The 26,814-nt window shown below is 41.9% G+C and overlaps 1 protein-coding gene and 1 long non-coding RNA gene across 2 annotated transcripts in view; one reads left to right on the top strand and one right to left on the bottom strand.

Annotated features, from left to right (window-relative positions):
- LOC132407357 (sodium/hydrogen exchanger 9-like) overlaps positions 1-10,182 on the bottom strand; it is a 543,724-nt gene extending 533,542 nt beyond the window's left edge. The window contains exons 1-2 of the mRNA XM_059993730.1: positions 9,561-10,182; positions 3,071-3,273 (exon numbers count right to left, since the gene is read on the bottom strand). Of these exons, the coding sequence (XP_059849713.1) occupies positions 3,071-3,273; positions 9,561-9,741 (384 nt within the window). The 5' untranslated portion in view covers positions 9,742-10,182. The remainder of the gene's footprint in view (positions 1-3,070; positions 3,274-9,560) is intronic.
- LOC132407368 (uncharacterized) lies at positions 9,075-25,647 on the top strand. The gene is made up of 3 exons (XR_009516455.1): positions 9,075-9,368; positions 18,723-18,769; positions 24,904-25,647. It is a non-coding gene; the product is annotated as an uncharacterized LOC132407368 (long non-coding RNA).
- The last annotated feature ends 1,167 nt before the right edge of the window (positions 25,648-26,814 follow it).

Genomic DNA, 26,814 nt, shown 5'->3' with positions numbered 1-26,814 from the left:
TACTCTCATCTCCCTTTTACTCTATACACATCTGAAAAAAATACTTTTGGTATCCACTTTGATATTGGTGGCTTTATTTTCCACTTTTTATTTCATTCCCCTCCCCACCCTCTGTGCCTTTTTTAGTTGCTTTCTGTTCATTTTTAAAAGCTTCCCCTATCCTCTAACTTCCCACTAATTTTTGCTCTATTATATGGCTTCTCTTTTGCTTTTATCTTGGCTTTGACATCCCCTGTCGGCCACAGTTGTGTCATCATGCCTTTGGAATACTACTTCATATTTGGGATGCATCTATCCTGCACCTTTAGAATTGCTCCCAAAAATTCCACTTTGCTGTCATCCCTCGTAGTGTCCCCTTTTAGTCAACCTTGGTCAGCTCCTCACTCATGCATCTGTAATTCCCCTTACTCCACTGTAACAATGATACATCTGACCTTTAGCTTCTCCCTCTCAAGTTGCTGGGTGAAATCCATCATGTTCTGATCCCTACCTCCTAAGGGCATCTTTACCTTAAGCTCCCCAATCAAATCCAGTTAATTACACAACACCTATTCCAGAATACCAGATCCCCTATTGGGCTCAACCATAAGCTGCTCTAAAATGCCACATTGTAGACATTCTACAAATTCTCTCTCAAGGGATTCAACATCAGCCTGATTTTCCCAATCTGCCTTCTTAGTGAAGTACCCCATGACAATCATAACATTGCTCTTTTAACAAGCCTTTTCTATCTCCCGTTGTCATTCACAGCCAACATCCTGGCTATCCCTCAGAGGCCTGTATATAACCTCCATCAGGGTCCCTTGCAGTTTTAGAAGTTCAGTGTGGTTGTTCGAATCTTGAACCATTTGATGGTTCACAACCACTGCTATTCCCGGCAGCAACTTAGATATTAAATTTGAGACTTCCTATCCTGCCCTTGCACAAGATATCAGTTAAGTTTTACATGATACTGTGGTCAGTTTTCTGCCTTGATCTATGGGATGAAGTCCAGAAGGTTTGGCCAACATTTTACACACAATTTAAAGAGTTATGAAAAATAAGCCAAGCAAGATTAAGGATCTGTGTCTAGAAAACTAGGAATGCTTCTTTAAACCTTTGAACTAACACTAGATTTGTGTTCAACCAGAATTTATAAGGTATTAAATTTGCATGGTTTGAGAGGACTATGAAGTCACGTAATTAGAGCTGAAGAAGATATTCCATTAGTGCCATTGCCTGAACAGTTCTGACTTGTCCTCAGATATTACATGTTCAGATCCAAGTTCAACTGACTGAATCACAGTCCAAGGCAAAACTAGAAGGCCCAAATAACATCTTTAAGGAGAAAGTGAGAATTTAATTTAAACATTTACAATCAAGAAATTAAAAATCGCAATATACAATTCAATGGATAATACAGTTATTAATAATAATGTTGTGTCAATTAATTCTATTTTAACCCCAGTCTTAAGTGAGGGAAATATCAGTTAATAAGGGACTTTGTTCTGATATCCTCTTGAACAATTTGTAAGAAATCCCTGAGCAAATGGTTCAGTGATGAACAAACTCATTATAAATGTAAATACAATTCTGATGGGGAAAGCCTGAACATACATAAATCTGACAGAAATGCAAAAGAAGGACGTGAAGATATGCAAAGAGGCATATGTACACTCACAAAGTGTATCCACTAAAAAGCATTAATGTCCATATCCGATGCATAGTAGATTACGTACTAACAAAGGATACAGTATACCTGTAATTGGAGACACAAGAGACTGCAAATACTGGAACCTGGAGTCAACAGCAAAGCTGCTGGAGGGACTCGGTATGTCAGGAAGGGTCAGTGAAGGGAAATGGACAGTCAATGTCTCTGGATGAGACCCTTCATCTGGATTCATAGAGAGAGGAGAGATAGCCAGTAGAAAGAGGTGAGGGGAAGGGATCGAGCAAGAGCTGGCAAGTGATAGTTGGATCCAAGTGAGCAGGCAAGCAGACAGAAGGAAGAGCAGAAGTAGTGGTAAAGGTTGAGAGGTGGAGGCAACAAGGACTGCAGATGATAGAATATAAAGGAGGTGGTGGGGGTATAGGCATCTCTGCCAGAGATTCACAAGCACCTCCTCCAAGCAGGCTTATCACATTCAGTGCTCGTGATGTGGCCTCCTCTACACTGGTGAGACCAAGTGCAGACCAGACAAGTGTTTTGTCAAGCACCTGCACTCCATTTTCCATGACTTTCCGGAGCTCCCAGTTGCCAGCCATTTGCATCCCTCTCCCCATTCCCATGCCGACATCTCTGCACTCAGCCTTCCCCACTACCAGGGTGATGTTCTAAACACAAGCAAGAGGAACATCACTTCACAACCCAACAACATAAACAGTGAATTCCCCAAATAAAAGTAACCTGCATACCTCCCCCTCCCTTTCCTGATCTGCCCCATTCCTCCTAAAACCCCTCCAGATGCGCAATCAGCATTTCTTTCCCTTCCTTCCTACATTCCATCTGGCCATCACCCCACCCATAGGATCTGCTCCCCCTACTATTTTCATTTGTCCACACCTACTCCCTTTTTGGGTTCCATGCATTAGGACACCTTCCATTCCCATCAGATTTTCCATCACCTGCAGCCCTTTGTTGCCTCCACTTATATCCTCTCAAGATTTGTCCCTTTTTTTGCATTTCCCCTCTTCATCTGCTATCACCCTTCTTGCCCCACACCTTCTCCTCACCTCTTATAGACCAGCTATCTGCCCTCTATCTTTCAGTCTCAACCCAAAATATTTACTGTTCACTTCCCTCCACAGATCCTGCCCGACTCACTGAGCTCCTTTAGCCTTTTGCTTTTTGCTTCGGATTCCAGCATTTGCAGTTTTATATCCCCTCCAATAGCTTGTCCTTTTTACATGGCATCATTCATTTGCACCACTAAAATTTGTTTAATTTCAGCTGCTCAGTCAACATTTGACTTTTAGTAATAGTTCAATCTCTAATACATTGTTTTCCTTAACCCACACGAGGAAACACTCTCAGACACCTTCTGTAAATGTAAAATGCAACTTTGTAATGGACGCTGTATTAAAACCTTACCTTTTGAAGAATCTCACTTCCTTGCTGGCTGTTCATATTGTGCTTGGCAATCTCCCGCTTGTATGTATATTCATACACTTGGTCTGTAATGTTGAGTAGCAAAGTGCCAGGACTGTTGGTCACATCTGCACAGTTATACACAATGCTGTTTGCAGGGTCAGAGGATGATGTGGTATAGCGGAGGATTAGTCCCATTATCAGGCCTAAGCAGATCAAAAAGAAATAAACTAATTTGCATACTTCCACATTTTGTCCTATGGAAAATATATATGACCTAATTGGCAAAAAATGGGACCCAACTATTACAAGCTAGAGCTAGCAATCCTTCTGCATATACATGTCATTAATCATTTAATCTATTACAAAACAATATTCAATAGCTTGTTAAATTCATGGCATTTCCATTTCTGCTTCCAACATAGAAGGGGCACATTTTGGTCAATCAGCTCTCTGCCAGCTCAAAGCAATCCTTTTCCAATGCATTAATTGCTTTCCTTTTAGCATTTAAACATTTGAACTAGTTACTCAAGTTCAGTGAGTCAGGTGGACTACAGGCAGCACACACAAAATGCTGGAGGAACACTGTCCTCGGAGGGAAATAAAGAGCTTCGTGGGTTTCCTTGGGGTGATCCAGTTCCCATCAACATTTCAAAGACATGTAGTTACAGTTAGTGAGCAGTGTGCATTGCAATGCTGATGCCAGAAGGGTTGCCTCCAGCACATCTCAGGACTGTGTTACTTGTTTATGTAAAAGTGGTGCATTTCATTGTATGGCATGAAACTAATCTCTTAACATCCTTAAACCTTAACTTCAGATACTGCCTGACTTGCTGAGTTCCTCCACCATTTTGTATGTGTGTGTGTAGCTCAAGATTTCCAGCATCAGTAGAATTTCTTGTGACTGTCTTCAGGCCGGTAACCTACTGTATCAGCAAGCACTTCAGTTCATTCAGGGGAATGAGCCATGGCTGGCAATTACTGCCTGCAATGGCCAAAAGGAAAGTGGTGGCGAGCAGCCTTGTTGAAATTTTGCATTTGGTCTAATTAATGTCCCCCAAATGTGGGCAGTGTGTTTCAACACTTTGACCTTGTCGTGTTGAGTTAACACCAATCTTGAAATGTGGGACTGGGAACTTTTAGATGGCGGCATTTTCATATTTACTGTCATGCCCACAAACTTCTCTGTTACTCAACATCTATTGCTGCATTACTACAATCCATTTATAGATTCACCCTGTAATACCTCCAATTCCTTTACAATATCCAGTTCCAAACTGTAGCTGAGAAATTGGAAATAAATAACCTAAATTGAAGCAGAGCTTTAGAACAATCTGTGGGATAGACGAAAAGTGGGATAAAAGAACAAAGTATATTTTTCAGGATAACTTTAATGGAGTCTGCATAGTTGCAATACTTCCTTCTACTTTTTGAAATCTGTATGTTCAGATATGCAAAGCAGGGCTTTTTTTTGGAACCATGGATAGAGGGGTATTTAAATGAGATGCATAAAATTATGAGAGGTCCAGTCAGGTTCAAAAGATAGAAAACATTTTCCTCAGAAGGGAGTTCACCAACTTGAGAAATAAGACTTTTAATACAGTAGGTAGAGGCTCAGAGGGAACTTGTGAGATATGTTTATTACTGGTCCACAAGAATCTTTAACAGTAAAGAATGATATACATTTTCAAATGCTTTCTCAACCACTTATAATTCTAAGATAAAGGCAAAATACAGTAAACACTCAGTGGATCAGGGGACACCTGTAGAGCGAGAAGCCTATCAACATTTCAGGTCAATGACCTTTCATCAGTCCCAGAAACAATTTACTAATCAAACATGCCTTAAATGGCAGGTAAAGGCAATATGTACAGCAAAGAAACAGATATCTATGACAGGGTGGAAGTCAACACAAGCAAAATATGTAAAAAGTATTGGTGTTGGCTAACACCAGACATACAACCTTCCTTTTCAGTATTCTGAAGGGATTGTTTCCTCCACGATTCCCTGGTTCACACTTTTCATCTCCACTAATGCTCACTTCCCCTTCCATGCTCCTTCCCATGCAACTGCAGGACCTGTAACACTGGCCCTGTTTTTTTTTGTAAATCTTCCCTTATCACCCAAATGAAGAACCCAAAATGCTTCATCCAAGTGAGGTCATTTAAGTTTCCAACTTAGTGAAATGCTTACAATTTTATTGTCAAAGTATGCATGTACAATACAACTCTGATATTTGACTTCTCCAGGTTGCCATGAGATACAGAAAGATCTTAGGAACTGATGAAAGAAAAGGCATGAACTCCACCCACCTCCAGTATGAAAAAGCAGCAAAATTTGCAGACTCTAAAATCCGCCACCCTCACAGGAAAAAAAACCAGCAACAATAGCATCAAATCCCCCCCACCCCTCCCCAAAGAGAAAACAGCAACAATAACAATCCCCAGTCCCCTCATACACAGAAAAAAGTGTTAAACACTCTTTGACCCCCTCACTCGCAGAAAAGAACAGCGACAATAACAATCTCAGCCCCCTTACTTGTAGAAGAAAATAGCAACAGTAGCATCAAAGCCCCCAACTTACCCCATTACACACAAAAAAATTTACAGATCACCCATCCACCAATCGGCCACAAAAACAAAAACACCAAAATACTGAAGGAGACCAATATAAGGTACAGTTGGCCCTCATTATCCGCGAATTCCTCATGCGCGAATTCAACCAACCACGAATCGCGAAAACCTGGAAGTGCTCGTCCAGCACTTGTTGTTCGAGCATGTACAGACTTTTTTTCCTTGTCATTATTCCCTAAACAATGCAGTATAACAACTATTTTACATAGCATTTACATTGTATTAGGTATTATAAGTAATCTTGAGATGATTTAAAGTATACGGGAGGATGTGCGTAGGTTATCATGGAAAGTTTTTCGTGATCGAAAAAAATCTGTTGGAAAGTTCTCTTACTAAGTAAGTGGGAACAAATACATCTAGTATTATTTAGCGTCAGTTAGTCAAACGTTTGTCTTAGTATATAGCATACATTTTACATTTCTATGCATATAAAACACTTAAGAACGTATGTTTCAGTGCCGGGCTCGGGAAGTTCCCGAGTTCGATCCAGTGACAGACCGCTTTCAAGTGCGCTCTCCACCATGCTCCACCATGTGGAAGATCAAAAACCCAAAACCCAATAATTAAACCACTGTATTGTTTAGTAATAATTGTAGCTTTCATCAGGGCACAGCCTTTCTCACTTTATCCTTTAAAATTGTTCCGATAGTTGACCGACGCAGCCTAACGCTTTTCCAATGTCCGATGGCGTTTCACCTCTTTCCAATCGCTTTATTATTTCCACTTTATTTTCAATCGTGATAGTGATTACTTTCGTGAACAGAAACACTGCGGGTTCAGAGTTCTGCCACCAGGTCCTAATGTCCACTGCACTGAGAGAAGTGAAATAAGGTCTGGAGTTCTGCTGGGTCCTAAGATCCACCGCATTGACACAGGTTGAATAAGGGACTTGAGTATCCGTGAATTTTGGTATCCCCGAGGGGTCCTGGAACCAATCCCTCACGGATAAGGAGAGCCCACTGTACAGTCCTATAATCATATAAATCTCAAAATATTGAAAACACCTTTTCATCATCATATGAAGTGAGCGGCTGCACAAACATTGTCATTCTGTAAAGAGTGACCACCAATCCAGGCTGACTGTGGTCGCCCTAGTGGCCTCTGTTGGGAGACATTAATGACCCCCTCCACATACATCTCAATGCTTCAATCTTCCTCGCTGCTTCAAGATGGAGTCAATCACAATCCCATGTCTAGTTTTCAGTCATTTCAATGAATCAGCTTAAGCTCTGGGTCCTACTCAGGCCCCCTTCAGATCTCCTTGAAGCAGCTCTCCGAGCACAGCATTGTGCTAGGTCCTTCAATCAAGTTCCAAACTGTACGTCATGGGCTCCAACAGTTTCCGTAATATAAACAAGACAAAAAGAACAAGCAGAAGGTGTAGAAAAAATGAAATAATTGGAGAGATTTGCTATCTGGAAGATGTCGCCCAAGGAATCGTTGGTCACTGGCGCCATCTTGAACAGAAGATTCTCTTTATACTAGAGAAATCAATTGCAGTTCAAGGGACTGGTTTGCTTATCACCTCTGTTCAGTCTGTAAGAGTGACTCTGTGCTACCTCTCTACCTTTGGGCGCTTAAACTGTTCCCAAAAAGACCACAGTAAACTCAAGCAACAGGAGTTATTCTTCTGACAAAGCCCTTAGGATAATAACCAAATTCGATAATTTTAGATAGCCAGCCTTTCTAGTTAGTGGCAAAGCTGGCTTCTTCTGATGAAAAATATTCAACCTGTATGATGCTGCCTGACCTACTGAGTGTTTCCAGCATCTTCTGCTTTTGTTTTAGATGTCTCATAACTGCAGTTTCTGGTGTCCTGACTACTTGAACACCTAATAAGCTGAAAAATACAATTTGCAATCAAAGTAAAGCACTGCAAGAAAATCAAAGGCAGGTTAGCCCAGATTGAATGTAGGTATATATGCTAGCCTTTTGAATTAAATACTGTTAAGGGAGATTGTTTATACATAGGGAATCTCCTTTCAAAATGAACTACTTCATATTTTCCCACAGTATAATCTACTTTCCACTCCCTTAACCTTTCAATCTCTCTCTGGAAACAGCTGGTACCCTCGTTGCAAGTTACATTCCCAACTATTTTTGTTTCCTTCAGAAAACTTGTTACTGTGTGTTTGCTTCCTTCCTCCAAAGAAAAAACACAAGAAAGTAAAACAATAGGTCAGACAGTATTCATTGAAAGAGAGGCAGTTGTTTCATCAGAATTGGGAAAGAAATCTAGGTGGCCTAAGTGAAAAATGCAGAGGAGAGGACAACAGCAGAACCAAAGGAATTGCTCACAAAAAGTAAAATAATGGGACACAGTTAAGCTTAAACTTCTGTCTCTACATATACTCCCAATGTTGTAATGCTGATTTTCATCTGGGCTAGGGTAAATATTAGCCTTTGGCTTGCTGGTTTGTTAATACTATTTTTTCTAGTGCTGCTATTATTTAATATTAACAGAATGTCTGAAGATATTTCAACCATAAATTCCAATACAAACTTTTTACTTAGTTTCTCCTTCTGTGACTCCCTTAGTTAACAGAAATGGCTTTGCCTTTGAATCTTTTCTAATTCATAAAGAAACATAAAATCTAAAATACTACAGCACAATACAAGCCTTTTGGCCCACAAAGTTGTGCTCACCTTGTAACTTACTCTATGATCAATCTAACCTTTGCCTCCTACATTTTCCTATCATCAATGTGCCTATTTAAGAATTCTTACAAGCCCCTAATGTATCTGCCTCTACAACCACCACCCCTGGCAGAAACACACATACATACTTTTCTCTTTGGCTCCCTTGCACCAATTTAGAATCAAATTGTTTTACTTATTTATTACTAAATAATTCATAATTATCTTAGGCATTATATATACTATTATTTGTCATAGAAACTGGTTCAAGCATGCATTGCAAGATAATGTTTTTCATTAACTTCCTCACACTATCTGGGATGTTGGGGTATGATGGAGAAATGGCATGATGCCAGTATTAGTGACTATTGGCAAAGCAATAGGAAAGTCAAGATGTAGTAACATATGGTTAGATCTCATGTTAGACAATCAACTAATGCATTCTGTATTTGCCAACATTGCACTAAGGGGAGGAGAGAGGGCTTTTACCTCGGCTTCATATACAGACTCTTTATTGTGGTCACAATAAGAGGAAATAAGTGTTTTAGAATATACATCCAGCAATAAATACCTACTCAATGGCAGGTAATAGGCTAACTATGACCCATATTCATTGCTATCCGCCGCAAACAACTTTGTTGCACTTGCGGACAAACTCTAACTTGATCTAATACGAAACGTCAACCACCCTTTCCTGTGTTCTTCCGTGTTGCTTTATAACTTACTTATCTCAGACCTCCACCCCAACCGAAACTTGTACAACCTAGTCTCAAACCCAGAGAGTTCGTCTGAGAACCCCGACAGTGTGCCACCGTATGTGCTTCATCTGTACGCCACGTCTCTCATGTGCTCCCTTCCTCAGACAGTAGTGGCGGAGCAGAGTAACGTCGGGAAAGGAAGAAGTAAGCAGCGCCCGAAGCTGTTTGTTTGCAACGGCACCTGAGCATCGACAGAGAAGCCAAGGAGCTCATCTCGCTGATTTGGTCATTTCCTCTGTTGCAACCCAACGGCTGACAGCCATGACGATGTAGGTTAGTGAAAGACTTGTTTGCAACAGCCATTCCAAGGCTGCAATTCTCTGGTGCTGGGAGATCACCAATACATTCACTCTTGTCTAACACACTAACTGGTGCATCGATTTCCACTCAATACCCAGAATGGAGATGGTTCACTCTGCTACACCCCACCCTCCCCCAACACGATAACTTATACTCTGCCCTCACCATAAAACATTGATCCTCCAGTCTCGTGCAGAAAGCGAACTCTCCGATGTTTGAATAGAAAAATAGTTAAGATGGTGAGAATCAGCAAAAAGTTGAATATCAGCAGCTGCACCGTATCCTGGCGGTGACTTTCTGCAACGCTCTGGCCCGAGATGGACTTCGTCCCACCTCGGAGCACCATTTTTGACCGATGTAGACTCTGGGCTGAAGGGGGAGGTAGGGGTTCTCTCCGGGCTCGGCTCGGGCGATTCAACTACGTCGAATGCGAGCTCAGACTCGGAGGGATGTGACCAGGCTGAATTTTGGGCGAATTGTCAGCGCTGATACCGGCCTGCAGTTGGCGACGAGGGAGGATGCCGGGCTGACGTTCGCCAGTCAGACAGCCGGAGTTGGGCGAACTGTCAGAAATGACTGCAGGTTGAAATTGGGCGGAGTGTCAGCACCCACTCACCGGGGATCCACTCCGTTAGATCCTCTGCTTGCCGGCAGCCGCCGCGCTGCTCTATGGGAGCTGTAGTTCAACTCTCCATCTGCTCAGCCAGTGTGACCGCACCAGGGACTACATCTCCCGGAGAGCTCTCAGCTGTCATTCAGCTGAGCTTTTGGCTCCAGGCGCAACGATGAAGAGGTATTTGCTCCTTTCTCCCTCTTTCATTCAGGCTGCCCCTGACTGTATAACCCCGAACGGTTCTTCGCCGAACACCATTCCGTGGTGTCCGAATCAGGCACCAGAATTGCGTTAAGATAGAAAATGATGGAAATACTCAGCAAGTCACACAGCATCTGTGGATGTACTCCCACGTAGGAATGGGTCAGGTCGGCCGCTTACTATTGCTCTGCGATTTAATAATGTAATTTCTGAGATAATGTAACGTTATTTCTGCGTTATCACCTATTCCCAGTAATTTTTTTTTAACCAGGTCGTTGAACACATATCTGCTGGCCAAACAATACTCAATAGTTCTGCTTCTGCCCTCTGGGGAATAAAATTTCACCTCATAATTGTCCTAAAGTGGTGACTCATCTTATTTAAACAGTGATTCTTAGTTCTCATATAGTCAACCTGATTCTGAAGTAAGGAAGCAAAACTGTAAGAGTTCTTCTGATGGGATTCACCAATGCCTTACCTAACTACAATAACTCCTTAATTTTGCAACCTCGTCCCCTAGCAATAATTAGTAACTTATGTTATCTTTTCCAATACTTGCCTCATCTAGATACTACCCTTTTGTGAATCGCGATTCAGATACGCTAATCCGTCTGTAACTCTGCAAAGTGGGTGGTGTGGTGGACTGTGAGGAAGGTTGCTCAAGGCTGAAGCAGGATAGAGATCAGTTGGAAAGGTGGGGCAAGCACTGACAGATGGAACTAAGCACCAACAAGTGCAAGATCGTCATTTTTGAAGTCAAATAGGAGTAGGACAAATGCAGTAAATGGTAGGGCACTAGAGAATGTTGACGAATAAAGAGGCAAAGGGCTGCAAACCTGTTGTTCCCTGAAAATAGCCACACAGTCTGATACCCATTTGGCATGCCTTTGTTGTAAGCTACGAATGAAATCTCCAGAGAGATACTGAAGCTGGTGTACATACTCCAGATGTCTTTATTCAGCAAAACAAACAGCAGCTTCATTCGTGAGGCACTCTTCGAAGCAGAGGCTTGCCTGCCCCAATATTACATGACATGTTTATATGCCGAAGATCAAAGGTCACAGCAGGACAATCCTGTAGGTGCAATGTGTCATCAATGCTTTCTCTTAATTACATATATTTTTCAACTCTTCCAACACGCCACCCAAAATGAGTATTAATCCCCATTGTCTCTCATCTCTGGTGATGAGCCCCAGTCTGCAGATCCAGGGAGACCATTATTCAGAGTTGCATTTTAGATTCCATCTGCAATCCACATTCAAATCTGAAGATTGGTTGCTGTTGAAGATAGTATTTGCTGCGTACCCTACCTCCAGAATAAGCCCAAATAGAGTGGGACATAGAATATAGTTTTTGGGGTGTTAGGTTGTAAAGTGCTGGTTAGGCTGCACTTGTGTGCAATTCTGGGCACCACACTATAGAATGGAGCTGATTGCTTTGGATGAAGTGAAGAAGTTGACCCAAATAGAGCCTGGGTTGAAGAACTTTAACAAGGGGAGAGACTGGACAAGCTGAGTTTGTTTTGTCAGGATTGAAGGAGGCTAACAGGGCCTGAAATGTCAATCGTTTATTCCCCTCCATAGGTGATGCCTGACTTATCTATCTATCTATCTATTTATCTGTTGACTGTTTAAGATACAGCACAGAATAGGCCTTTCTGGGCCTTAGAGTTGCATCACCCAGCAACCCCCCCCCCCCCCCCCCCCCGATTTAACCCTAGCCTCATCACAGGACAGTTTACAATGTTCACATAACCTACCAACCGGAATGTCTGTGAACTATGGGAGGAAATCGGAGCACCTGGAAGAAAGCTGCCCAGTACAGTTATATTATTGGTTATGTCCTGGCATAACCAATAGTTCTTTTGCATAGCTTAAATTTATTTGCATACCATTATGTAAACATTTACATAATGTTTATGCCCTCGGGGATTGTGGTTTGTTGTATTGTTCTGAAATAGTCCAGTCACTGTTAAAGTGACATACTGTATTTGAATTCCCCTTAAAACTTCTATCTCTCACCTATGAGCTATACCTTCTTGTCTAAAACTCTTTGATTGCACTTGGGTCGCTGATACTGTAACGCTATCACTACACTGCCCCGCCACCCCACCGAGCTTTGTTCATTGAAACATTTCATAACAATTCTGTTGGTGCCTCGTGCAAGCGGGCTGTCAGATCCAATCCCAATGGCACACCACTCATTACCTCTTTCCAGTCAAATTTACTGTTTCATGTCAATGACTTAATGTCACAGTCATATCCACAGTCAGTTCTGATGAATGTCAATGGCCGAAAACGTTAGCTTTCTCTTCCTCCAAAGACATTTCCTGGTTTACTGAGAATCCCCACCATATTTTTGTTCTTAGATTTTCAGCAATTTTGTTTTGATTTTCAGATATTTCTGTAATATCTGTGGATTCATTTGTGTTGACGTTTGCATAAGTAAGTTATGTCCCGGCATAACCAATAGTTCTTTTGCATAGCCTAAACTTATTTGCATACCATTATGTAAACATTTACATAATGTTTATGCCCTCAGGGATTGGGGTTTGTTGTATTGTTCTGAAATAGTCCAGTAACTGTTAAAGTGACATACTGTTTTTGAATTCCCCCCAAAACTTCTATCTCTCACCTATGATCTATACCTTCTTGTTTGTTATGTCTCTCTGGTGTAAAAAAAATTTGCTGAGGCTTCATAAGGCAGAGATCAGACTGCACTTGGAGAATTGTGAGCAATTTTGGACCCTTTATCTAGAAAAGATGTGCTGGCAAAGGAGAGGTGCCAGAGGAGGTTCACAAAAATGATCCCAGGAATGAAAGGGTTAATATGTGAGGAGTATTTGATGGCTCTGGGCTTCTCATCACTGGAGTTTAAAGAAAGAGGGGGAATTCATTGAGACCTGTTGAGTATTGAAAGACCGTGACAGAGTGGTGTGGAGAGGATGTGTACTGTAGTGGTAGAGTCTATGGCAAGAAGGCAGTCCCTCTTAATAGAAGGACATCCTTTTAGAACAGAGATAAGGAGGATTTTTTTTAGCTGGAAGGTGATGAATTGGTGGAATTTATTGCTATACTTGGCTGTGGAGGCCAAGTCATTGGGTATATTTAAAGCCCAGGTTGATTGGTAAGGGCGTCAAAGGTTACAGGGTGAAGGTAGAGAACAGCGTTGAGAGGGATAATAGATCGGCCATGACTGAATGGTCTAATTCTACTCCCATGTTTCATGCCTTATGGCCTTATTTTGATTTGTACCTGACTTATGCCTTTCATAATCTTACTTACTTCCGACAAGCTGCTTCCGTTCTTCACTGTCAGCCACCCAGTGACTGCTGCAGGCTGAAAATAATAAAAAGTACTATTTACATGAATATTTGACTGCAATTCAATCAATGATATATCCACCTGATCCCTTGATTTCTTCATTCATTTAAGTCAAACTGGAGATTGCACATAATAGCTTTGAAATATCTATTCTGGACACTCCCCGTTCCAGAGGATTACTTTAGTAGGGATGCCTCACGTCCGGTCTTGTTACCTTTACATAACTTCTTGACAGATTACAATGTATTATGCATTCTGTATCATCATGTTAGTCAACTCACCCAAATGGACAAAATGTCAACAAAGGAATTAACACAATTGCCAGGAACCCACCAATAACCACAGGAGTTACAATTAGACATTATATTTGCACATGACTAGATACCATGATCTCAGTTGCAACCATCTTGACTTAACTTCCTTTTACGATTTCAAACAGAACTGTGCCTCAACCTTCCTCCCATGATGACCATTATAAACACTGGTCTTTTACTATGGTCTTACTAAGACTGTTGAAATCACAAAATTATTTATTTTGATATTTGGAGCAAAGGAGGATGACAGATGACATGATAGAGGTGTACAAGATTATAGGAGGTATAGGTTCAGTGGACTACCAGAGACTGTTTCCAGGGCGGAAATGTCTCATACGAGGGGGTGTAATTTTAAAGTGCTTGGAAGAAAATAATTTTTTTTTTACACAGACGGTGGGTGCAGGGAATGTGCTGCCAGGTGTGGTGGTAGAGACTGAAACATTAGTGACATTTAAGAAATTGTGTGATTGGCACAAGGATGATAGAAAAACTTGAGGGCTACATAGGAGGGAAGAACACCAATTATCATCATTTTTCAGGCTTTCTATCTATAGAAGCACACTGTATAACATTATAAGGACACATCCCACTTATAAATCAGGCATTGTATCCTCCTCTGTATTGTATGGTAACGAAAGATTCACGTCTCACCTTTCTCCAGCAGGTGCCTCCGCTGGCTTCTCATCAGCAATGGTGCTTCCTTTCCGTTTTCATGCATGGTCACACTTTCCTGTTCTACTTCCACCCTTGTGATCCTGAAAAGATTGCTCACTCTCTTAACATTTCCGGACATTATATATGCAGTGCAAATTATTGGATCCACTCACACCTTTCAAGTTCCCCAACACATCCATCATGTCAACTTCCTATTGTCATCTCTGACGTCCTCCATTTTGCTCTCTGTGCTGGTCCTTGCCCAAGGCACAATATCCTACATTGAATGCCAGTATATTTGTGTTGCTGCTTCATCAGTGTAGAGCTAGTAATTGGGAAATCTTTCCCAATGGCAGTACAGCATCAGCTAAACTGCAGTACAACAATACATAGTGATAACACGTAATACAAATCAGTTCCTAATGCTGCCCTATGTGCACATACATACCTGACAATCATCAACAAATATTACATTAAGTTGGGGAAATAGCACTTCTTTTAGCTTAATACTTTTGATAATAATAGTAAAACAAACCCCTATTTCCTTCACAAGTAGATAGCGTCATAAAGAAACCTTTTGGCACGTTGGCCTTCATAAGTCATTGTACTGAGTACAGAAGTATTGAAATTGCATAATACATTGGTGAGGCCTAATTTTGGAGGATTGTGTGCAGTTTTTGTCACTTACAGGAAAAATGTAAATAAGATTGAAAGAGTGCAGAGAAAATTTACAAGGCTGGGACTTAAGGACCTTAGTTATAGGAAAAGATTGAGTAGGTTAGGACTTTATTCCCTAGAACATTTAAGACTGAGGGGAGATTTGATAGAGGTATACAAAATTATGAGGGGTTTAGTTGGAGTAAATGCAAGCAGGCTTTATCCACTGAGGTTGAGTGAGACTACAACTAGAGGTCATAGGTTAAGGGTGAAAGGTGAAATGTTTAAGGGGAACTTCTTCTCTCAGAGATGGTGAAAATGTGAAACAAGCTGCCAGAGCAAGTGGTGGACGTGGGGTCAATTTCAGCATTTAAGAGAAGTTTGGATAGGTACATGAATGAGACGTGAAGCTGTGGTCTGGATGCCGGTCGATGGGGCTAGGCAGATTAGTGGCTCAGAACAGATGAGGTGGGCCCAAGGGCCTGTTTCTGTGCTGTAGTGTTCAATGAATCTATAAAAATGAAAAACAGACTACAGACTACAAATTCTGAACATTGGAATAAAAGCCGAAAATGCTGTAGATGCTCAGTTGATTAGGCATTATCTGTGCAAAGGAAAACTGTTAATGCTTCAGGTTCGAGAACTAGGAAATGAGAAAGAACTCAGGATTTTTAGCCCAGGCCTATGGATTAAGACACAGTGTTATAACCACTACACTACCACATCCTCACTGATCTTGGGTGATAACCAATTTTACCTTTCAAAGAAGTGTTTTAACTGACAGTTTCTGCAGGAGCAGAAGACACCCATCACATTTGTTTTATTTTCTAAGGAAGAAGAGCTATAGAGAAGAGAAAAAATGACAAAGGGATTGCAGTGAAAGATAATTTTTTAAAACAACCAGTTATTAATAAAATTACTTTTGAATATCCTACACTCTTTGACTATTCATTTCATTTATTTAAAAAAAAATGATGTTAATCGCAGACTTTGTTAATACACTAGCTGCTCCCCTTGAAAAATGCCAGTGAGTGGAAACCATATAACTCCATAATGGGCGGAGTATTATCTTTAATCTTTCTAAATAGAGTGCTCAACAAATTCTCGTTATTGTTACCAGAGTGGTTATCTGCAGTTCTTCTCTGCTCAGTATGTGATTGGGAGTTCTGGCAGTTTTGATGAGAAGGATACTAAAGATAAAGCCAAGCCTGAAATACAACAAAATTGAGTCTGAGCCCTGACTAGCTTTTCCAGAAGTTGTAAGCCTCATACTTTGAATCACATTTTTGCTATGAAAAGCAAATCCTGAACTTTTTTTTTAGCTGTTATGTTATGCCGTATCTTTTCTTTCTCCTCTTCTGCATAAAGAGATCTCTTATCCTGTGCAGTTCAATTTGTTCTCTCACCCTGAGTTCACTGCCCTCCTTCCCTCCCTTCAGTTCTCATACCAATAAATTCACCCATCTGACTATGTTCATGTCCGTCCCATTGACCTTGTCAGCTCCTGCACCCTTGCTACTTCATTTCCACAGGCCAGCTCACTCGCCACTCACCCCTACACCCTCAGACCCTCCTTCGTTTTCCGCCTGCTCTTGAAAGTTATATTTTCCGAAGATTCTGCCAACAACACCTATAAAAGTACAAACTAAAGTCCAACTTTCTTGGGCCTCCATTTGCAGAGGACACTTTTGCAGCCATTCAAAATGCTTAAATGCACCCTCATATCCACCTTCTCTCAATAAGATTCTAATTAAGTTCCACTCTGGGCATTCATCCTCCTTTCTCCCTTGAATATGGAACACAACTAGTTCAGATGTTCGCACCCCCATTCCCCACTCTGCACTTTTACTTCTTCTGCTTATTACTTTGTCCCTAGATTCCCTCCTCCTTCCCTTTCTCCTACTGTCCACTCTCCTCTGCTATCAGTTTTTTTCTTCTCTAGCACGTGACCTTTCCCACCCATCTGGCTTCACCTATCACTTCCAACTAGTCTCTTCCCCTCCCCCCACCTTTTAATTCAGACATCTCCCACATTCCACCCTCCCCCCACCCCCAGTCCTGAAGAAGGGTCTTGGCCCGAAACGTCGATTGTTTATTCATTTCTGTAGATGCAGCCCGAACTGCAGAGTTTCTCCAGCATTTTGTGTGCGTGCTGCTTTGGATGTTCATTTGCAGACAGGTAGGATCACATCAAGTGGTAACATAGGAAATCCTCCACTTTTTAAAACTAGCTACAGTTCCAGCATTGTTCTGATGTGAAGATAACACTGACCATCTATTTTCAATCAGCAACCATCTCTTTAAACTGGTCTTCCTGAAGCCCAAGAACTTTTACACTCAGTGGCCACTTTATTTGATACACTATGTTTACAGTCTCCTATGTCTGTATCCCATCCACTTCACGTGTTTTGTGTTCAGAGATGCTCTTCTTCACACCAATGTTTTAACACGCGGTTACTTGAATTACTGTTGCCTTCTTGTTGGCTTGAACCAATCTGCCCATTCTCCTCTGACCTCTCTCACTAACAAGGTGTTTTTACCCACAGAACTGCTGTTCACTGAATGTTTTATTTTGTTTTTCATATCATTCTCTATAAACTATAGATTTATGCATGAAAATCCCAGGAGATACAGTCATACCACCCTGTCTGCCACCAACAGTCATTCCATGGTCAAAGTCACTTAGATTACATTTCTTCCCCATTCTGATGTTTGGTCTAAACAACAACAGAACCTCTTGACCATGCCTGTATGCTTTCATGCATTGAGTTGCTGCCGCATGATTGGCTGATGAGATATTTGCATTAGCAAGCAGGTTTACTTAATAAAGTGGCCACTGTGTGTATATCACTAAAACAGAAGTAAACATTTCACATGCTGCTAAGCTAATGCTGCGTCCATTACTTTTCTCAAAGATCCATATCAGATCAGGGATTGATCCAAACTGTTTTTCTAAATTGGTTTATTATTGTCTTGTGTATTGGTATACACTACCATGAAAAACCTGACTTGTTTACTCTTCATACAGATAAATTCATTACAACAGTGTATTGAGGTCATACGAGTTAAAACAGTAACAAAGAAGAATAAAATGTTACAGCTACAGAGAAAATGAAGTGCAGGTAGACAATAAGGTGCAAGAACATAAAGTAGAATATGAAGTCAAGATTCAATGTTATTCAATTAGGGAACCATGACAGTGAGCTAGAAGCTGCCCGTGAGCTTGCTGGTATGTGTTTTCAAGCTTTTCTATCTGCCACCTGATGCGGGGCGGGTGGGGGGGAGAGGACTGAATATCTGGAGTGGGTGGGGTCTTTGATTGTGCTGGCTGTTTTACAGAGACAGCAGGAAGTATGGACAGCGTCCGTGGAGCAGAGGTTCGTTTAAGGTGATATACTGATCTGTGTCCACAATTCTTTGTAGTTTCTTGCAGTCACGGGCAGTACAGTTGCCATACGAAGCCATGACCCACCCTCTGCTCCATGTACTCTGACTGAATGGGAGTAGCTGTGCTTCAGGGTTCTGTGCCTCCTATCTGGATGCTGACTACTGTTTTGTTTTGCAGATTCAAAGCACTAAACTAAATCAAAGGAAGATGCGAAAGTCTGAATTGTGAGTCTAACTTTGTTCTTTTACTCTACGCACTTATCACATGGCAGCGTGATGATGTACGCAATTCACATATTTATACATATAACTCAATTATCCAAGCTAACAAGAATGCTTAATCAACCAAGATATTCACAAATATTAGTGAAATATTAAATACGCAACTATGATGCATTGATAAAAATTGCTGAGGGTAAATGGGGATGTGCCAAATTTCACTAGCCTCCTAAGGAAGTAGAGGGGCTGCTGAACTCTCTTGGCCATGTCTACATGGTGATACTAGGACAAGCTGTTGGTGATGTTCAATCCTAGGAACTTGAAGTTCTTAACTCTCTCGACCTCAGCGCTGTTAATGTGAATAGGAGCATGTGCATCAGTGCCTTTCCTGAAGTCAATGACTGGCTCTTTTTGTTTTGCTGACATTGGCTGTTATCGTGACATCATGTCTCTAGGCTCCCTGTCTCCTTCCTGTACTCTGACTCAGAGTTGATTGAGATATGGCCCACCACTGTAGCATCAGCTGCAGACTTGGAGATGGAGTTACAGCAATATCTGGCCGTACAGCCAAGTATGTACAGGGAATTGAGCAGAGGGCTGTGAACATGGCCATGAGGAGTACCAGTGTTGCTTGTCCTCACTATTTACAGTCTGTTGGTCAGGGTGTCAAGGATCCAGTTGCTAAGTGAGGTTTTGAGTCCCAGACCTAGGAACTTGGTGATGAGTTTGCTTTGAATTACAGTACTAGAAGCAGAGCTATAGTCAATAAACAATGGCCTAACGTACTGTAGAAGTCTTTACTATCCAGATGCTCCAGAGGTGAGTGTAGGGCTAGGGAGATGGCATTTGCTGGAGACCCGTTTCACCAATTGTGAAACTAGTGGGATCATGCCATGACCAAAAATGGTGGAAGTCAGAGCCACTAGGCAAAAGACATTAAGGCACGTTATCCTGTTTATTTTCATAGGCGCTGGAATGATAGTAGACTTCATAAAGCAGGTGGGAACTTTAGACTGAAGTGTGGAGAGATTAAATCTGTCTGCAGATGACCCCGCTGGATGATGGCTTGGTAGCATAGTGGTTAGCACAATGCTTTACAGTACCAGCAACGCCAGTTTAATTCCCAATACTGCCTGTGAGGAGTTGGCACGTTCTCCTCGTGACCGTGTGGGTTTTCTCCAGGTGCTTCTGTTTCCTCCCCCAGCTCAAAGACATACTGGTTGCTAGGTTAATTGGTCGTTGAAATTGTTCCATGATTAGGCTAGGGTTAAACTGGGGGATTGCTGGGCGGCACAGTTTGAAGGGCTGGGAGGGCTCTTCCCCGCTGTATCGATAAATAAATGACCTGCGCAGGACACCATTTGGGTTGGGTGTTTCTTTCCAGGACACTGATTGTACCTCTGCAGTGGTGTGGCAAACTAAGCAGCACACACAAAATGCTGGAGGATCTCAGATGGCCAGGCACCACCTATGGAAAATAGTATTGTCGGCGTCTCTGGCCGAAACCCTTCGGCAGGCCTGGAGAAAAAATGCTGAGGATTTGGATTTAAAAAGTGGGATGGTGGGGGGGGGGGGTGAGGGGAGAGAGAAACACCAGGTGATAGGTGAAACCTGCAAGGGAAGGGATGAAGTGAAGAGCTGGGAGGTTGATTGGTGAACGAGACAGAAGGCCATGGAAGAAGGAAAAGGCGGGGGGGAGGGGAGCACCAGAGGGAGTTGATAGGCAGACAAGGAGATAAGGTGAGAGAGGGAAAAGGGGATAGGAAATGGTGAAAGTGAGGTGGGGTGAGGGCATTAGCAGAATAAATCAATGCCATCAGGTTGGAGGCTACCCAAACGGAATATAAGGTGTTGTTCCTCCAACCTAAGTGTGGCCTCATCACGACAGTGGAAGAGGCCGTGGATAGACATATCGGAATGGGAATGGGAATGGGAAGTGGGTGCTCGGTGAAGCAGCCTCCCAATCTACGTGGGGTCTCACCGATATACAGGGGGCCACACCGGGTGGACCGGACATAGTAAATGACCCCAACATACTGACAGGTGAAGCGTCACCTCACCTGGAAGGATTGTTTAGGGCCCTGGATGGTAGTGAGGGAGGAGGTGTAGGGGCAGGTAGGGGCACTTGTTCCACTTGCAAGGATAAGTGCCAGGAGGGAGATCAATGGGGAGGGAAGAATGGACAAGGGAGTCACATAGGAAGTGATCCCTGCGGATAGCAGTAAGTGTGGGTGTGGGAAAGATGTGCTTGGTGGTGGGATCCTGTGGTGAACTACATATACCTGTCTGGACACGCCCCCTGCTGACTGCTTCTGTGGCACCTCCCACAGACCCCTGTATAAAGGTGATCAAGGCCTGAGCCTGGCCTCTCAGTCTCCAGGATGTAGTATGGTGGTCACTCACTGTTTGTTCCTTCTTCCAGTCAATAAAAGCCAATATCTCGCCTTTACGTCTCAGAGTGTGTTATTGATGGTATATCAGATCCCATGGGAGATGTGGAAGTTTCAGACACCTCCTACACCTCCTCCCTCACTACCATTCAGGGTCCTAAACAGGGAGGTACAGAAGCCTGAAGGCAACACACTCAAAACGCTGGAAGATCTCAGCAGGTCAGGCAGAATCTATGGAAAGGAATAAAAAGTCCATGTTCCGAGCCGAGACCTTTCATCAGGACAGAAATCTGAAGAAACACACCAACCAGGTGAAAGGGTAGCTACTTCCCTTCAGTCATTCAGGACAGGAAAGGAATGGAGTGTTGTGGGCTGAGTGCAGGTCAGTGGGACTAGGTGAGAGTAAGCGTTCAGCACAGACTAGAAGGGCCGAGATGGCCTGTTTCCGTGCTGTAGTTGTTATATGGTTATTCAAATCTTGATCCAACTGTCACAACCCTCATCACAACGGTATAGCAACACTATAACTGCCTTCATCATTTTTCACTATACAGGACATATTTTTATTATGATTGTTTTTCTTTGTAAAATTGTGAATAATTCAATGTTTTATTTATGCTTTTCAACTGGATGCTACATATTGGATGCTATGTGCTTATGACGCTGCTGCAAGTTGAAGTTTTTCATTGCACTTGTGCATACATGCATTTAAATTGAGAGGAAAACTTAGCTAATTTTATGATAAATACAGTGAACATTTTTTAGACATCTTGAGACACTGATAATAAAATAAACATGAGATTAAAGGATTTAAGAATTTCAATAACATACTGTTTTAATTTAGTCTCTAGATGAAGTCCCAAGTAATCATTTAGTTATAGTGGATCCCAGTCATCTGTGATCCTTCATATGCAGAATAGGCCACATGTCCTTACCATGCAGTTTGATGAACCAGCTACTGTCATTTGGATCAGATAACAGAGGATATCTTGTGTCTTCAGGGAATAAGACACTTCCTCTGATAGCTGAATTCCCCATTAAGCATAGGAAGGAACCAAATAGAAATTCAGTGGTCAAATCAATTTTATGTAACCATTTTTTAACCTCTTCTTCTTCTTCTTCTTCTGAGGGAGTCCCTTAGAATGGAGGAATGCTTGTCTTTCCTCCCGTTTTGTAGCTTCAGAGGTGGCCAGTGAGGCTGTGGTGGCAAGCACGGTCTCTTTCATGTATGAAGCTGAAGGTGGCTGAGGGGGTTGTCCCTCGGTATTGTACTGTTGTCACTCATCCAGGGCTTTTTTGTGCTCCCTTGAGGTTCTCAGTACCATGCTCGTTTCTCCACTTTGGCTGCTCATAGAGTTATAGAGAAGTACAGCACAGAAACAGATCCTTCGGTCCCTGCTGAAACCATATAAGCTGCCTACTCCCATTGACCCGCACTGGGACCATGGGGCTCCATACCTCTCCCATCCATGTAACTATCTAAATTTCTCTTAAACATTGAAGCCAATCTCGCATGCACCACTTGAGCTGGCAACTCAATTCACACTCTCACAAACCTCTGAATGAAGAAATTTCCCCTTATGTTCCCCTGAAGCTTCCCATCTTTCACCGTTAGCCTCTGATTGTAGTCCCACCCAACCTCACTGGAAAAAGCCTGCTTGCATTTACCCTAACTATAACCCTTATAATTTTGTATAACTCTATCAAATCACTCCTCAATCTTCTACTTTCCAAGGAATAAAGTCCTAACCTATTCAATCTTTCCATATAACTCAGGTCATCCAGACCCAGCAATATCCTTGTAAATTTTCTCTGTATTCTTTCAACCTTTTTTGTATATTTCCCATAGGGAGGTGACCAAAACTGCACACAATACTCCACATTAGGCCTCACCAACGTTTTTTGTAACTTAAACTGAACATCCCATCTTCTGTACTCAATACACTAATTAATGAAAGCTATGTGCCATCAGCTTTCTTTGCAACCTTATCTACCTGTAACACTACTTTCATCACATTATGGACCTGTGTTCCCTGATACCTTTGTTCTACAACACTCCTCAGTGCCCTACTATTTACTGCATAAGAGCTATCCTGATTGGAAGTGCAAAACCTCGCACTTGTTTACATTAAACTCCATCTTCCATTTTTCAGCTGATTTTTCTAGCTGATGCAGCTCTCTCTGCAAGCCATGACAGCCTTCCTCACTTCCACCATGCCCCCAATTTTGGTGTCTTCTACAAATTTGCTGATCCATTTAACCCCATTATCATCCAGATCATTGCTATAGTGTACAAACAACAAAGAATCCAGCACCGATCCCTATGGCATACCATTAGACACAGGCCTCCTGTCAGAGAGGCAAACCTCTTCTACCATTCTTTGGCTTCTCCCACAAAGCCAAAGCCTAATCCAATTTACTACCTCATCCTGAATGCCGAGCGTAATCAAGTGTCAGAGAGAATGTTGCATTTCTTCAAGGAAGTTCTCAGCACATCCATGATTTTTTTTTCCATGTGCCTGGAAATCTCTAACTGTCTGCTCCAGGAATCTGGTGTTGGGTACCACAACACAACCAGCTGAAAGTAACTCAGGCCATGCTGCTGGGGTGGGAAAAGACACTGACTTTGGAAAAGTTTGTGAAGACAACATTAGGGTTATTTTTCCAATGGCCTGAAATGTCAGCTGAAGGTAATCCAGGTCTAAGAAGCCTTTGGAAGGTTCAGGGATCACTCTTCCCTAGTAAAGCATGTGTTTTCTGCTGGGACTTGATGTTATCTTCAAGGAAGGTAAAAAAAATTGCAGCAGGCTGCTGTGCAGAGGGACTTGGGAGTGCTTGTGCATGAATCACAAAAGGTTGCTTTGCAGGTGCAGCAGGCTATCAAGAAGGCAAATTAGATGTTGGCCATTGCTGGAGGGATTGAATTTAAGAGCAGAGAGGTTATGCTGTCACTGTATAGTGTACTGGTAAGGCCACATCTGGAGTACTGCATGCAGTTCTGGTCTCCTTACTTGAGGAAGGATATAATGGCTTTGGAGGTGGTGCAGAGGAGGTTCACCAGGTTGATTCCAGAGCTGGGACGAGATTGAGTCACCTAGGATTATACTCTCCGGAATTCAGAAGGATAAGAGGAGATCTTATAGAAACATATAATATTATGAAAGGGATAGACAAGATAGAGGCATGAAAGTCTTTTCCACTGTTAGGTGAGACAAAAACTAGAGGGTATAGCCTCAAGGTTTTAGGGAGTAAATTTAGGATGAAAATGAGGAGAACTGCTTTCCCAAAGAGTGGTGAATCTGTGGAGATCTGTGCCCAATGAAGCAGCAGAGGCTACATCAGTAAACATATTCAAGACAAAGTTGGTTAGATTTTTGCATAGTGGGGGAATTAAGGGTTATGGGGAAAAGGCAGGTAGGTGGAGACGAGGCCATGTTCAGATCAGCCTTGATCTTACTGAATGGCAGAGCAGGCTCAATGGGAAGATGGCTACTCTTGCTCTTATTTCTTATGTTCTTATGTAAATATAATTTCCTCAGTTGCCCAAAGGCTGACAGATGTATTGAGGATATTCTTGTATTCTTGGCAGTAAATGGTAGTAGGGTGGCCACACATACTAATTTGTGCAATATTACCCAATATCAGCAAAACCAAGGAGCTGCTTAATGACTTCAGTATGAGCCAGTCCCCATCGGGGATCAGAGGTGGAAAGGGGCAGCAACTTAAAATTCCTTGGTGTTATTATTTCAGAAGACCTGTCCTGGGCCCAGCATGTAAGAGAAATTACAAAGAAAGTAGAAATCTCCTACTTCCTTAGGAGATTGCGAAGATTCACCATGACATCTAAAACTTCTATAGATGTGTGATGGAGAGTATATTGACAGGCTGCATCAGAGCTTGGTATGGAAACAACAATGTCCTTGCATGGAAAATTCTACAAAATGTACTGGATACAGCCCAGTCCACCATGGGTGTAACACTCCCACCATTTTGCACATCTACATGGAGCGTTGTTGCAAGAAAGTAGCAACCATCACCGGGGATCCCCACCAGCCAGGTCATGTACTTTTCTTAGTGCTACCATTCGGAAGAAGGTACAGGTGCCTGAGGTCTCACACTACCAGTTTCAGGTACAGTTATAACTACTCAACCATCAGGCTCTTGAACAGAGTGAATAACTTCCACTCAACATCACTTGCCCCATCACTGAACTGTTTACACAACTTCTGGACTCACTTTCAAGAACTCTTCATCACATGATCTTGAAATTTATTGATTGATTGGTTTGCTTGTTTATGTATTCTCTCTTTTTTCTTTTTGTATTTGCACAGTTCGTTGTCCTTTGCACATTGATTGTCCACCCTGATGGTGCAGTCTTTCACTGATTTAATTATTGTAAATTGGATTTATTGAGTATGCCCACAAGAAAATGAATCTCAGCATTGTATATGTTGATGTTTAAGTACCTTGATAATAAATTTGCTTTGAACTTTACAGTGCCAGTGATTATTGATCAGGTTTCAATTCCCACTGCTGTCTGTAAGGAGTTTCTGCATTCTCCCTGTGACCACGTGGGCTACCTCCAGGTGCGCCATCTTCATTCCACATTCTAAAGTGAGTGGTGGGCTTGCTATGTTGGCACTGGAAGCATTGTGATACTTGTGGTCTGCCCCCAGCACAGTCATCAGACTGTGTTGGCTGTCGAGACAAAGTGATGGGTTTCACTGTATGCTCACTGTATGCTTTGATGTTTTACACATACAAATAAAGCTCACCTTTCAAAATATTCTAAATAGTCTTTCTAACAACACAAAACATGAACAACTTCATAAATTCATTATTTTAAAAATGATGCAAGAATCTTTGTATGTTTAAAAGCAGTAATTTGAGATTCATCATTAAACTATATCTATCCTTTTCAATCTAACATCATATTTCAAGCAATGAAAAGTGCAAGGTAGACTGGAAGCAAGGAATCTATGCTGGGAGCCAAGGGAACTGCAACACAATAATCCAAATGCCCAGATGAATGATGTGAATGCATAAGTCCATCCCAGCAGCTCGGAATTCTAAATCAAATTAATTAAATATATTTGGAATAATAAAAACTTAATAAAGTAATTCATCAAGGTCATGACTAATCTTCTATTTCAGTTCCATTTGTCTGCCCAAATCCCATCTTCCTTTATTCTCTTAATATCCAGAAAACCATCAGAATCAGAATCAGGTTTATTATCACTGACAAATATCATTAAATTTGTAGCTATGCGGCAGCAGTGCAGTGCAATACATAAAAAATTCTGAGTTACACACACACACAGCTGTACATATAGATTGATATACTGTAGATATGTACAGTGGATTCCAGTTAATTGGGACATCAGTAATCAGGACAGCCACTTATTTGGGACAAGTCTTAAACAACAAAAACTAATCAATAAAATAGCCAGGATTTCCTTCATTTACTTGGGACACTATGCAGCTTACTTGGGACAGGAGACTCTTGCCGAACAGTTTCTAACAAGCATCAGTGGCATGAACTTGTGTGGCTGTCAGACACTACATTGTGCTCAGAGTGAATAGTTTTCAATTAGCACCATTTGCGTGTGTTTGTGTTTAAAAAAAAACACCTGATATTTGTCATTGATAATTGGTGAGAAA

This window comes from Hypanus sabinus, chromosome 2, assembly GCF_030144855.1.
Source record: "Hypanus sabinus isolate sHypSab1 chromosome 2, sHypSab1.hap1, whole genome shotgun sequence".
Lineage (NCBI taxonomy): Eukaryota > Metazoa > Chordata > Chondrichthyes > Myliobatiformes > Dasyatidae > Hypanus > Hypanus sabinus.
This window is presented reverse-complemented; position numbering and strand designations above follow the sequence as displayed.